The 14,450-nt window shown below is 58.8% G+C and overlaps 1 protein-coding gene across 1 annotated transcript; it reads right to left on the bottom strand.

Moving 5' to 3' along the window:
* Positions 1 to 3,637: 3,637 nt before the first annotated feature.
* On the bottom strand, positions 3,638 to 13,069 carry CST7 (cystatin F). The gene is made up of 4 exons (XM_065893607.1): positions 13,003 to 13,069; positions 5,341 to 5,513; positions 4,352 to 4,468; positions 3,638 to 3,715 (listed from the first exon to the last, which is right to left on the bottom strand). Exons 1-4 carry the CDS (start codon positions 13,067 to 13,069, stop codon positions 3,638 to 3,640), a joined length of 435 nt encoding a protein of 144 aa, XP_065749679.1.
* Positions 13,070 to 14,450: the final 1,381 nt, after the last annotated feature.

Below are 14,450 nucleotides of genomic sequence, written 5' to 3'. Positions count from 1 at the left end.
TAAATGGGTGATACCTGTCGTTGTGAGAGGGGCTCCGGGAGGGCGCGGAGAGCTCAGAGGAAACGTGTGTGAAGCCTTGGATGGGCTGTGCAGGTGAAGAGGGCACGGCTACGTTCCCCAAAATCAAGTGAGACCTGAGCCTCGGCCCTGGGCGTCCCTCCCGTGGCTCCCACCCTCCTGCTGCACCTGGCCCCTCCCTACCCGGGTACCCGCCAGCGCTCTGCAGGCAAGGACCTGGGTGTGTGTGGAGGAAGAGCACGTTGATTCCAGCAGCTCAGAGGACTCACCGGCTTCTCCGTGGACAGCCTGCCGTGTGGATCAGAGGATGGGGAGTGAAGGTGGGCGCTGGGCAGCAGGAGTCCTGTTCACACACCTGGTTCCTCACCCCAGACCCAGGTGTGAATAGTGCACGTGCTGGGGTTGCGTCTGTTCTAGTGTTACAAGCCTGACGCTGCTCTGTATCCTGACGGGGTGTCCACACGTGGTCCCGGTTGGGGGGTGATCCGTGTGATTGTGGTAATTAAATGGACTTTCCTGCTGATTAACCTCTGGATGGTGTTGCCTGGGAAGTTCTGTGCTTTCATCTACTGTAACAGTGAGTAAGGTCTTGTCCTCTGCCTGTCGTAGGGGCCGTTCTGCTGGGGTCATGTTTAGATTCGCTCGGGGCCTCCCCTGTGGCCGCCTGCCTCCCACGCTGACTCAGTCCACATGACACCCCTCTCCTGTTTCCATTCTGCAAGGTGGGGCTGATGTCTGCTCCTTCCTTTCCTGCGTATTTGTGAGAACACATCAGGGATTGTGTCTCTGGAATTGTCTTTGTAACTTGAAAAGGCAGTATTTTGACTAGGGGATGACATTGAACGTCAAGGATGGCCGACATCGTGGTGAGACTTGAACCGTTTGTGCCTTGTGCTGGTTCATAGCTCCTTTCCCCTACCTGCTCTGCACCATTTTAGGGGAGAGAGTCGGGGTCTGATGGGGGCTCATTCCGAGTTGCCTGCTTGGGGCCAGCTTTACGCATAGCTGCGTACAGCAGAGTCAGACTGGCTGCATGGCCGTGATGTGACCCGTGTCCTGTCAGGTGTTGTAACTTCATAGGAAATGCTTTTTAACAGGCAACAGTGCACCCGTGTATCGAGTCTGCAGGAATAGTAAGGTGAAACCTGACCATTCTGCCTCGAAAACACAGAACCCAAGCGTGCTGACCCTGAACATTTCTTCTTGGTTGGGAACTGAGGGCTGTGCTCTCAGTGCAGAGAAGCTGGTAGCTTTTCACAGTTTTCAGCAAAGGTGTCTTTTTTTTGTTTTGACTCAGATGTTGATTTTCTGTCTCAAAGTGTCATTTCCTGTATTTTATCTGGTAATTTGCCATGATGAGGTGCAAAATATAGCTTCATTAGGCTTAAATATATGATAGGTTTTTGTTGTAAACATGAAACGGATTTACTCTAATGGGAATTACTAACATGATCTTAAAATTAAGTGATTCATTCACTGTGTGCTGCTTTGTCATCGTTACAAAAGCTCCATCAGGAGTCAGTTGCTGCCTTTATAGGACAGAGGCCCCGCGTTGAGGTTTTTGTCATCAGCCTTCTCTCTGCCGTGTTGAGTTTTCATGTGCACTGACCTCTTTGTGATATAAGGAGACGTGGCCGCGTCTCATGGGGGAACCTAGGCTGGGGAGGGACCTGCCTAGGGGCACAGGCGGCTGGGGGCGAGGAGGCAGGGTGGCTGCCCAGTCCAGGGGTCAGGCCTGCGGGTGCCTATGTCCCGGGCACCGAGGTGGGACAGCAGCGGGGCTAAGCCTTGCAGGTGGTCCTCTGGGTGGCTGCGTTCCTCAGGGCCTGGCCCGTCTGCAACCCGGGGAGGGCTGGGCTGCATCTGGAGTGGAGGCCCTGAAGCTGGATCCCAGAGTCTGCACGGCTGGTGAGCAGGGGCGGAGGGCCTGGCGGGGGAGGCTCTGGAACACAGTGCAGGGCAGGCGTGCCTGTCGGGAGTTAGACTGGTTTTGGTCAGTTTGAGACCTCAAGTGTTTCTTCTTCTTGGTCATAATTCTGGTACTGTATGTCTTAGAATCCTGTGTCCTTAACTTTACATTTTCCCAGTGACAGTGAATGAGATGAAGGTGCAGCTTCCCACTGTCAGAATCATTCCCTCTTAGAGCAAAGCTGATAAGTTTTAAGAAACAGGTAGAATTGGGTGGCAGCATGGGCCACCACTGGTTGACATCCACTCCCTGTGGTAAGTGACGCTGTCACGGGCACAGGGGGAGTTGGGGGCAGGGCTGCCATGAGGCTGCTTCCCGTCACACCTCTCTTTCTCACACCACGTGAGGCCTGTGGGGCAGCGTCCGGTTGGTCTCACAGTTGTCAGGAGACACTTGGCCTTGTGCTCTGGTGTGTGTTTGAAAGTGAGGACGGAGGGGACCTTAGAGCTTGTGTCCCCTGCATCAGTCACAGGGGCCCCACAGGTGTGTCGTGAAGCGTCTGGCCCTGGTGCTGGACCCCGGTGTGCCTGCCGTCCTGCTGACGGACGGGGTCAAGCAGGGGCTGAACTTGCTTGTGTTCACGAGAGGGCTGCCTTCAGGGGCCTTCAGAGTCTCGAATGAGTCCAGCATCGTGTGGCATAGTGGCCGCCACTGCCCCTGAGTTAGTGACCAGGAGGTGAGTCAGGGCCGCAGAAATGGAGGCAGCTGTGGAATCATCGTGACTCTCATCGCCGCAGGAGCCAGAGGAACTTCACTTGGGGGTTCGCGTTTGTCACGTTTATGACAGCGAGCTAAGTCGCCGAATTCAATGCACATTTTCTGTTTCCTGTGAATTACCGAGTCGTTCTTTTAAAGGTGACAGCACGTTTGGCGCTAATCCGTAGTTGGACGAGGACGCCCAGGCTCATGGTGCAGGGGTCTGGGTCCCCTGCTCCCGCTTGGCCCAGCCTTGTGCCGCCTCCACTGCGAAGGCCTTCCCGCCTTCCCACCCACGGCGGTGCCCCCCGCCCAGCAGGTCCCCCACCCTGCCTCCCTCTCCGGGCCGAGCCGTGGGATCTGCTCCGTCCCTGCCCACCTACCTGCCCAGGCGCAGCTGCCGAGCCTCAGGCAGCAGAGAACGTGGGGGTGGGATGCGCAGAGGACAGCGCAGCTGGAGGTGGGGGGCCTTGGGGCTTTGGTCTTCAGTACGGTTCAGTGGCGAGGCCCCCCAGGGCTTTGTGGAGGGAAGGGGGCCTCCTGACTTCCCCATTCTCCCCTTAGCAGGTCAAGCAGCGGCATTGCTTCAAGGTGATCAGTTCTTTATTCAGGTTTATTCCTAACTATTCACCCAAGACATCACTGATGCCTGGTCCCTGCCCAGTGCAGGGACAGTTATTCAGATGGAAAGATGGCCCTCTGGGCTTTCCTCGAGGGCCTGGGATCTCAGGGCAGTGATGTGGGAGGGTCCCTTGGGGTCGAGAACCCGTGTAATCCCCATTGGAGGACTTGCCCTGTCTGTGCAGACCCTGAATCTAGGTGGACAGCGTTGGGGAGACTAGTTAAGTTTGGGAGGAGGCTTGATGTGTTATATCCAGCCGACTGCCATTCTGCTCTCAGGAGATGCTGTTTCCCAGGGCCCACGACAGCAAGGATGGAGCTGGGAGGCGGGAGTCAGTGACAGCGGAGGACAGGCACCTTGAAGCTCTGGAGCCAGGGGATGACCCAGACTTCAGAGTAGCAGCTGAGAGTCTGAAACGAGGGTGATCTGAGAGTTCCCCTTCACGGAGGCTTCCCACCCCGCCAGGGTAACCTCACCCGCCGCAGAGGTGGGTTCCCAGTGCCACTGCCTCAGGCGGGTGTGTGTGTGTGTGTGTTTGTACACGTGTGTGCTTGTGCTTGTGTGCTCACGTGTGTGCGTGTCTGTGTGTGCGCCCACGCATGTGCATGTGTGTTTTCTTTACTGAAGAATTTGCTCCCTGCCCTGGCTTTATTTTGAAAAACTTCAAACCTACAGAAAAGTTGAAAGAATAATTCAAAAATATATACTCAACACATGTATTTACAAATTACCAAATTTTGCCACATCTACTCTCCCCGTGTGTGTATATAAAATTTCTCAATTATGTACAAGTTTTCTTTTGCTCTCCCCCCACCCCCAAACCTGCAGTGTTTACTCCCTGGAGGTGTGCCTGTGGGAGCGAGGAGGGGTGTCGTTTGGGAAGTCCTGGGGGGCTGCCTCTCGCTCTCCCGTGTTGGGGGTGGACGTGGGCGCTGCTCAGGGGTGGGGTCAGGAACCTCGCAGGTAGAGCAGTGCCGAGGGTGATTTCCGAGGCTGCGGAGGTGGCTGGGGGGTGGTGAGCGGTGGGGAGGCCAGAGCCCTCTTACCTGCTTCAGGGTGCGGTTGGTCTGGAAGCTGCAGTCGTCCAGGCTCGAGTGCCTGGTCTTCTTGCAGGTGGTTCTGCTGATGTCCAGGTCCAGCATGAACTTCAGGCCCTTCACTATCTGAGGGGATAGAGGGCGGGCCTGGGTCACTGGGTCTAGGACATGGTGAGAGATGGGGTGAGCTGGGGGCCCACTTCCCTCCCCCCAGGCTTGGGCATGCGCTCCTGCAGACGGTGGAGGCTGAAGACCCCAGTCCCCGGGTCTGGGCCCCTGGAGTCCTGACACTGGCTACTTATACCCGTGCAGACCACCCTCCATGATAGGGACAGCATCCCGCCCTGAGAGTTTGAGGTTACCAAAGAGAAGAGAGATAATAGAGTCACCCCCCCAATCCTGTACCCAGGGGTGACCATTATCGTGAGTCAGCATGTGGGGTGGTGTTGGGCAGCACACATCCTTGGGGCTGTGGGTCTCTCTCCCCAAGGCCAGCTCCCTGGTCAGTGACTGCGAAGCTTGCTGACTGGCTGCACCGGGCCCCTGCTCGTCGAGAGTGGCTGCGTCCTGTCACTGACTGTGTCCTGTACCCTCATTGACCTGTGTTCTCGGGACCCAGGACGAGCCAGGCCTGGCTGCCTCGTGGTGTCCCCGTGGGAGGGGGAGCACTGAGCTGCTCGTATGGGGCCGCTGAGAAGCGTGGGGACCTTGCAGGGTGTGACACTCCTGCAGGGACGGGGCAGTGGTTGGGGGACATGGCCGCAAGTGCTTTGGGGTTGTGGAGCAGTGGCCTGCGGGCAGCCCGGCAGGCAGGCAGCCCTGAAGGTGGGCGGCGGGGCAGCTTGTGGCCCGTGGTAGCCGCCCTCGCCCGCCCTCCTCCCTGTGTGCTGTCCGGGAGGAGCCTGGTGCAGTGAGAGACGGCGCCGGCCTCGGTGCTTGACTCTGGTGGCCCCGGTCCGGTTCTGGCCGCCTTGGGCAGTCCTGAGCCCAGACCCCACCTGGACGAGGGCTCTGCTGATGTGTGACTCCCGGAACAGGAAGGCATCGTTGCTGCAGTTGTTGAAGCTCTCGGCGCTGTGTCTTGCTGCCCTGAGGACGTCCGGGTCGTTGGTCTTGATAGTCTTGGGAAATCCTGGCTTCACACCTGAGTTAAGGATCTGGGAACAAAAATCTGGACGAGAAACAGAACCAGACAAGAACGTTAGCTGTGGGGGGGTCCTTGGTCCAGGGATCATGCCTCCCGCCTCTGCTCCCAGTGTGGTGCCCGGCCCACCCGCCCACCCGGCCTGTTCTCCCCTCCCATGGCCGTGTACCCTGCCGGCCCATCCATCTCTCGCCCCCCAATGCGTCTGCCCTCCGTCCCCGTGGTTGCCCCGTCCTCAGCCGAGGGCCAGTGCGGTGGGCGGCGCAGAGGTGGATAAGATGTGGTTCCGTCCTGTCCCTGCCCGCATGTGTCCCTGGGTTCTGTCCTTTCAGAACCCAGGTTGTTTCCAACAGTTACAGGAGCCTGGACACCCCTGCCCGCCCTCAGGCCTGGAACCTCTGTCAGGATGAGCCCTGGTGTTCCGAGAAGTCGGCCCTGGCCTATGAGTCCGCCCTCTGGCTTCGACCCCTCAGCTTGTCCCCAGCAAGTGGCCGAGGGGAAGTGCTCAAAGGCCGTCCTCCGCCCCCAGGACTCTCGACCGAATCCGCCCAGCTGCCAGGTCCCGCGGCACCCGTGTGTTGCCTCCTTTGGGGTGTTTGGGCAACAGGTGGGTGGTGGCTTTTCTAGTTGGTGGCTCAGGGGTGACTTGATTTCAAATTTATGTTTCTCAGTTTTGCTGCAGTGGTCACAGACTACTTTTATATTAAAATCTAAAATGAGGGGGAGGGAGAATGGGAAGAGGGTTTAGGGTTGTAGATTACTTCTCTAAGAATTCCCCAGATTTTCCTGAAGTCATCTTGTGCCAGAAGTGACTCGGAGCTGACCCACCCCCTGGTGCCAGCTCAGCTGTTTTCTTTCACTGAGTCATGTGGAGAGTGGGGTCCGCGCCTCGTGCACGGCCTGCATCGGGGATCAGCTGCATCCTGGCCGGTGTGGAGGGTCCACTGCCCTGCGCTGCCCTGGAAGGTCACTCTGCCTCCCTTGGCCGTGACCTTGGGGAGCACCTGTGGTGCATTCAGTGGGGGTGGGGTCAGCACGTGGTGGACCCGCTGGAGCCACAGGAAGTAGAGACTTGTGGACGAGCTTCCGGGTGTTGCGTGCGGAAAGGAGGGGGCAGTGCTGCCCGGGTCCCCTCCTCACGGGGGACTCGCTGGGACTGCAGACTCAGGGTGCTGGGTGTGGGCCCCGCCGTATTGAGGACACACGGTTCCCTGGTTGTGAAGAAGTCTCGACTCGTGGGAGGAAAACAGTGGTGTGAGGTTGGCAGTGCTTGGGGGTTTTGTTCCTCAGGGGCTGGACGCGGGTGTCCCATTGGAGACAGGGCCCCCCAGCTGAGGACCTTCACCTCAGCTGGGGGTTGGGGTCAGGGTCAGTGGCCTTGCTGGGCCGGGACCCAGGCACCCGGCAGGACGGCCCGTGTGCAGCTATGTGTCCAGGAGCCTCGGCCAGGTCAGTCCAGTACGCTGGGACCTCTTCTGGGGGCCGGCCTGTACGTGGGTCACAGCAGAGGGGGAGACATGGCGGATGCCAGCTCAGCTCAACTCAGTGGGGAGGTCTTGCCAGGGTGTCAGTGAGCCCTTCAGCCCAGAACGAGGTTTTCGGAGGAGGCTGGTCCCACCGTCCGCCGCCTGAGGTCTGCACAGAGCCCCCCTTAGAACTGGACATCTGCTGTGGCAGTGGGCACACGAGACCCCCAGCGGGTGCGAGAACCAGGACGGCCAGAGCCGGCCCTATGCGGCCTCGCTGAGGGGTCTCCTCTCCAGTTGGGTGGAGCGGTGGAGGGGGCTCTGGCAGTGGGCAGAGGAGGCGTGGGTCTGGTCTGGGTAGAATCTGCAGAGGGCCCATGACCCTGGGGGTGAGCCGCTGGCACTCATGACAGCCTCTTTGTAAGGGGGGCTGGCACTGCCCGCCCAAGCGGGACCCCTCCTGGCAGGTGGGCCCCAGCTGGGTCCCTGGGTCGAGATGGAGCTCTGGATGGCTCTGTGAGGCCCCCTCAGCTGGGAGGCCTGCTCCACCCCCATGAGAGCTTCCCAGCAGGTGAGGTTGTCGCTCTTCCCCCACGAAGCTTTGTCCCCAACGTCTCTGAGAGTCTCCTTTGCCATAATCCGGCCCTCACATGACGTCCCCAAAGACTCTGGGGTGGGCCGTGGCTGAGGTCTCTGGACGCGGCAGCTGGGTTGGTCGGCTGGCTGGGCCCTGAGCCCGTGGCTCTGACTCTGGTGCTTTGAGGGCTGCTGGCCTGCTGTTGACGACAGGAAGTCCAGTGTGTTTTTCTGTTTTGAAAACCGTTCGATTTCTGCTTGTCAGCATAGTCTGAACAGCAGACGGGAAGGACCACCTGGTGGACGGTCCAGTCGCCCATGTGTTTGTGGGTCTACATCCACGGCTATTTTTTCTTCGTACAAATTACATATATTGCTTTTTCTGATTATAAGCTTACTTGTTTGGTAGGAAACTTGAAAAACACAGAAAAGTACAACAGAAACATTAGAGCTCACTCTCAGTGTTGCAAAGGTAACCACTGCTACCTGTTTTTTAAATAAAGTATACTACATTTAATTTCGCTTGAACTTAACATGATTATAATAATGAAGTGAAACTAGGTGAGGCCAAACCTCTGATGATGTCTCTGCCAAACGTGTGATGTCAGTTCTAAGCAATTTTGGTAAAGTTACAAAGAGGTTGTAGGAAACTTGAAGTTGGTTTATTTTTAACTACATTTCCTGAAATATAGGCTTCAGTTAAGTGAGGTTTCATCAGCAGAGTTATCTAAACAAACAGTAAAACCCCATTTTTAATTTTAAAAAGTTGAAAAGTCAAACCTATTTTCAGAGCAATTCTTCAGAACGTCCACAGGGCAAGGTTGGTGCAGAATAAGCCCAAAGAGGGGCTCTCCTTCCGGAAGAAGACAGGCAGCCGGGGGCCCTGGGCCCCAGCCAGCTAGCCCCCTCCCACCACCGCTAAGGGGTACCCCCTGGGCTGGCCGTGGTCCCATCTACAGGGAGGAAACAGGCCTCGAAGGAGTGCAGGGCGGGTTAAACCTAGGTGTGAAAGCTGTGCTCTTTTTCTCTCAAGAAGTATTTCTCAGTAGGTGCTGTGGGCAACTCCAGGTTGGGGGCAGGACAGTGATCTGGCAGAAGGGGCTCAAAGAGGGAGCTGGGGGTGGGGACCAGTTAGAAGGCACGGAAATGGGCCAGGGGAGCAGAGGGCAGAGCACGAGGCAGACCTGACTGCCCTTAGCTGCAGGCTGGGTGCGGGGGCCACGGGGGGGGGGATCGTGAGTCACGCCGGTGGCAGGTGGTGGCCTGGTGACGTGGACTGAAAGGACAACCAGAAGGAGAGGTTGTGAGGAGGAACAAACACTCTTCATCACACACGCTGGGGTGGGGGAGGGCCAGGCGGCGCAGAGAAGTGAGGTTTCCAAATAAGCCGGACTCCCTCCCCCATCCCCTGCCAGGTGGGGCATGGAGGCTTTGGCCCAGAAAGGCACTGGGAAGAGGGAGGTGGGCAGACCCCTTGGTGAGGGGCGGGCTGAGTCAGGAAGGAGAGAAGAGGGCCCCTTACTGCTCTTGGGAGAGAAGTAGCTCTTCAGGTGGTCTTGAAAAAAATGACTCAAGACGGCAAGAGATTGGGCAAGAGATGGGGGGCCGGAGACTTGGGAAGATTAGGGTGACAGCAGCGCTGTGCCTGGGTACTGAGCGGGGGCTCCAGCCGCCCCCGGATGCACAGTTGTAAGAGCCCCGGGCGAGTGCAGTGTGCAGGGGCGCGAGGCTTGGAGGGAGGACGGCAGAGGCCCAGCTTTCCTGGGGCCAGAGCAGACCCCCCGGGGTGGAAATGCGAGCGCCTGTCGTCTCAGACCTGGGCGGTGGAGCTGGCCCTGGAACTGAGAGCGTGGGCAGGAACCAGTGCGGGACCTGCCTCTGGCAGATCCGTCCCACCTGCCCTGGCACAGCTGGGACCTGCTCCAGGAGCCAGCACGGCTGGGGATCCTGCAGGCCCCTGGGCTGCTCAGGCTGCACCAGCGGACTCCCGGCCACCTGCTTCTGTGAAGTCACCCCAAGCCCCTTCGACACCCCCTGATTCAACCTGATTCAAGGGAGTCAAGGAGTCTCTCCTCTCATGTGATCAGAATGGGAAGCAAAACGTCAAGGAAACATTCTGATGTTTCTTGCTGAAAAGTGTAACTTTCCATCTAAATCACAAGTGATTCCTACTCCAGCTCCTGTCCTGTCCTGTCCCTACACCCCTTTCTTCAGAACTAACACCGGCCCCACTGATTTCGGTGGCCAGGCTCTGCGCTTGCCCTCACCAGTTGGGGCACTCAATTCCCTCCACCAGTGTGTGGGCACTTCACAAACATCGAGGGGTTCAAGGCAGATCCACAGTTGAGCAGGTGGGGCTGGAGCTTGGGGGACATGGTCAGCAGCCCTTCGGGTTGCGGCAACAGTTAACTGTTTCTATGCAGTTTAAAGAGGATGGAGTCTGCCCTCCAATTACCACCAAACATGCAGCAAATGTCCCAGGAGAGGACAGTAACTTCCTGACAAAGAACAGCTGGTAAAATGAGTCAGCAGCAAATGTTTTTGGTAAACATCCCTCAACTTGCTTTTCTGAAAAATGAAGACGTGCGATGATGTCCTGTAGGAGGCGCTGGAGCCTGGGACGCTGGCTGTGCGTCCAGGGGTGCTGGGCCCTTTGGAGAGTCCAGTGCCTCAGGCCGCGCAGCCCCTCCTTCCCTGGTGTGGAAGGGAGAGGGGGCTGCTCAGGCAGCTGAGGCTCCCTACCCTTCCTGTTTCAGGAGTGTCCTGTGTGTGGCTGGGAGGTGGGGGGACCCTAGAAGGGAGCCAGGGTGCTCAGGAGCCAAACACTGAGGCCCCCACTGGAGGCTGCCCCACCGTGTCCCCGGTGGTCTCCTCGTGGTGGCTGCTTCCCTGCCAGCATCACGGGGCCCTTGTCATGCCACGGGCGGGGTCCTGGAGCGCACACTAGGAGAGCTGTGCCCAGGGAGCGGGGTGCTGGTGTCCACTGCCCACCTGGAGGTTCACTCCGAGCCTCGCCCCCTCTCGTGACACCAGAACTCAGTGTGCTGGTGGTTGCCCTTAATTCCGTGGGGCCACACCCACCCGGCTGTGCTCTGGGGGCTCTGACTAATGAGTAGCCCCGTTGTTTTGAGAGCATAGGTGTCCCCCGGCACAAACAAGATGCTGGTTAGTCCCTGCCTTAATCCACTGGGACATGCCCAGAGTGAGTCCCAAGTCTGCCTCTCAAAGGCTGTACAGCCTTGGGGAAACTGCTTGACCTTCCTGAGCCTGTATGATGGGTGATGATGGCACCAGCCCCACAGGGTTGTGGTGGGAATACAGGAGACCATCCGTAGGAAGATCTTGTCGATAAAGGACATGCCATAGTGCCATGATGATCAAATATGGGAAATGGCTGCAGTGGCGCTCTGAGGGCAAATGGGTGTCCCCACTGGAAAAAAGAAACCTCAAAATGCAGAGGGTGGGTCACTGGCCCTCACGCCGAGATGCAGCAGTCCCCCCCCAACCGCCACCCTGGGATGCAGACCGGTGTGGGCCTCCCTTGTGGTGGGTGGTCTCTGGGTCCTGCCACTGGTGACGACGGCTGCTGGACCCCAGACCTTGCCAGGCGGCCTGTGATGGGAAGATGGGCCCCTGTGAGCCCGACTGGGAGGGCTTCCCAGGAGAGATGAGAGTCAGGTTGAAAAAGGGCTTCCATTTTCAACTGAAGGAAAAGTGGCTGAAGAAATCGATGTAGCAATTTCCTAGGTTCTGAAGGGCTTGGGGAGGGAGGCTGCCGGGGTCAGGTCAGCGTAGTTGAGCACCAGGGGCGGGGAGAAGCCAGGTGCCCAGGTGGCAACACTCGGGGCCCCTGTCCTCCCACCACGGAAGGCTCTAGGATCTGTTCTTAGAGGAAGGCCGTGGGGCTGAGGGGCGGACTCGGGTCTGGGGCCGAGCTGTCTCTTCTCGACCCCCAGACAGGGGCCCCCAAGCCACTCACTCGAGCCCGAGGCCCTCGCTGGGGCCGTCACCTGTCACCTGAAGGAGGCAGCAGAAAGGATCTGTATGGCGTAGGGGCTGCGGCCAGCAGAGGCTCAGGAGCAGGGGTGCGGGTGGGCAGCTGCCCCCCACCCCAGGCCCGGGGCATTGCCTTCCGTGGGCCACTGCAGCCAGGTGCCTCCAGGGCCTGAGGGGTGCAGTGGTTTACCCATTTCATGGACAGTGAGACTGAGGCTCAGAGAGGCTCCGGGTCCCAAGGCCCCTGCATGTGGCTTGGACTCTGGACCCTCCTCCATCTGGGCTGTGGGGCTGAGAGCAGGCCTGATGGGGGAGGGCCAGGCCAGCCAGAGGGCTGTGTCAAGGGCAGGCCGTCTTCCACCTCCCGAGGGGGCAGGTGCAGGACTGGGTTGGAGAGGGTTTGGTCCAGCACCAAACCCCAGCAGAGGGGAGGCAGCCTTGCCAAGGGAAGGAGGCCAGCGTCCAGAGCCTCCTGGGCCAGGATTCCCCACACAATCCTGCTCTGCTTGTTAGGGGAGGGAATGAGGCTGGCAGAAGCAGCTTAGGAAAGCGGGACAGAGGGCACGAACGTTACATCCCAGTGCAGCGGAGGTGGCGGGCCCCTCACTCAGGCTTTCGGAGGGAGTCACTTCCCTGGTCTGAACGTCCAGCCACTTCCCTGGCGTGGCCTCCTCGGTTGGGCACTAAGGGGGCCCAGGAGGACAGACAGCTCCCGGAGGAGAGGACCTGTGAGGCTTCATGGTGTGAGCTAAGACCGCGGCTGGGGGAGGGGGCAGAGGCAGGATGTCCTGTCTGCATGGTGCCTGAGATGGTGCTGAGATGTCACCCACTTCCGAGGCTGTGACCTCCAGGGACTGAGAGGCTCAGGCTGTCTCCTGGGCACCTGCCTGGGCACCCCAGACCTGGTCACCCGTGGCCAGGCTCCAGACCTCTTCAAAGAGGGAGGAGAGCAAAGACCAGTTGCTACCTGGGGGCTGTATCCTCCACCTCCCGCTGGTCACTTCAGCCCCGGCTACCAGCTTCCTCGTGCGCATGGGGCAGGTGCTCACGGGCTGTGTTACTGGGCAAGTCGCCTAACCTCTCTGTGCCTCATTTCCTGGCCTACAGGTGGCGGCTCCCCTCGCCCTCCCCCTAGCTCTGGCCTGGCTGGAAGGATGAAGACTTAGGTTCCCCCGAGCCAAGTCACAGGGCAGCAGCAGAGGCAGGAAGGGTGCACCATCAAATAGAAACGGCCTGACTGCTACCCTGTGCGCTGTCTCCATGGAGGGGCCGTGGCGGGCCTCCTTTGGGTACTTGCAGACCCCTGGAGCGGTGGGGGACAGAAGGCACTTCCCCGGTCCCCAGACCCCCCCAGTCCCCCTCTGCCGAAGCTTGCTCCCCACAAAGGCAGCTGCTGTGAGGTCCCCTGGAATGTGCCTTGGGAACGGGGTTGGGGGTCAAGCTCACGGCGCCTGGACGGTGGGGAGGTCCCCTCTTACCTTGCGAAGGGTCCCCCGTGGCACCCAGGACGAGGCCACAGACCAGCAGTACGCCGGCAGGACGCATGGCTGCACACAGGGCTGTGCTGAGCAGGGGCGCCGGCAGCGAGGTGCTGGGGGAGCCCCGCCCCGCGAACCGCCTGCCTGGGGTGCGGGTGGTGGTTTCTTGCTCTTCATCTCCACATCTAGCAGCTACAAGCTCAACCGCTTCCTTTGTAAAAGTTTCCAAACAGCGATTATTTGCAGGGGAGGGGAGGAAGAGGTAAGAGCTGTGAGCAAAACTTCTGCTATTTTCTACCCTTGAAACACATGGAAGAGACGTTGCAGCAGAAAAATGAGCAGGGATTTTCAGAAGCACACGCACTTGGGGTTCCTTCTCCAAAGGGTACGCTCCTCAGGCCTAGATTCTGGGGTCTGAGTGGCCCCCTGCAGGAGACTGTCCTCCTGCTGGCGTGAATTAGGTGACTTTCCCTGGGAAGTAGCAGGAAAACGGGGTTCAGACTGCAGTTCAGAGGATGAACTTCGCCAGGCCTGGAACCAGGTGAGGAACAGCATTTGCTGATGAGTGATGGATTCTTGAACCTTTTTGGCTCAGAGCTGGCAAAGGAGAGGAACAGTGTCTGGGCTAGAGGTCCCGGCACTCTGCCCAACCTCTAGGCCAGGCCCACGGTTAGGAGTGGGAGCTCTGGAGCCAAAAGACTTGAGGCTCTACCTCTGAACACCTGGCTCACCTTGGGTGGGGGACTCCAAGCCTCAGTTCCTCAGGTTATGCTGAGGTTTGGGGATGTCGTGAATGTAAACGGCCACTGTGCTTGTGCCCTCCACCAGGCATGGCAAGGAGTTGGGCTTCCCCTGTGCTCACGGCCTTGACCCTGCAGTACCTCGGGAGCCAGCGGTCACTCCTGCATGTCCTCAGTGCGGTGGCTCATTCCCACTTTCAGAAGTTCCGGGGGTTGGGGAGCTCAGAGCGGTTATGGGACCTGCCTGTCACTGCACTGTCTCTGGCCCTCGGCCCTGTTGTCTGTGAATGTGGGTGATGGTGCACCTCACCGCCCAGGCCTGGGGCGAGCAGAGGCTCAGAGAGGAGGAAGGAACTGGGGTTAGAGCAGCGTTACGGGCCCCCGGGGAAGTGTGCATGTGTGCGCTGTGTACATGTGCCATGTGTATGCGTGTGCATCCAGTCTTTACATGTGTCTGAATGTGAACATGTGGAAGTGTGTTTTTCTGAGTGTGAATGAAAGGTGTGTATGTGCTAACACGCAGATGTGTATAAGTCTGTGTGTGTTTTGTATGTATGTTGTGATGTTGATTTTATGTGTCCACTGGGCCACTGAGGGCCCGGACATTTGGTCAAACATGATCCCATGTGTGTCCACGAGGAGTGTTTCTGGAGGAGATCAGTGCTGCAGCCAGTAAACTGACTAAGGCACTTGGCCCTCCTGCGTGGT

The sequence above is a fragment of the Phocoena phocoena genome, chromosome 15, assembly GCF_963924675.1.
Source record: "Phocoena phocoena chromosome 15, mPhoPho1.1, whole genome shotgun sequence".
Taxonomy (NCBI): domain Eukaryota; kingdom Metazoa; phylum Chordata; class Mammalia; order Artiodactyla; family Phocoenidae; genus Phocoena; species Phocoena phocoena.
This window is presented reverse-complemented; position numbering and strand designations above follow the sequence as displayed.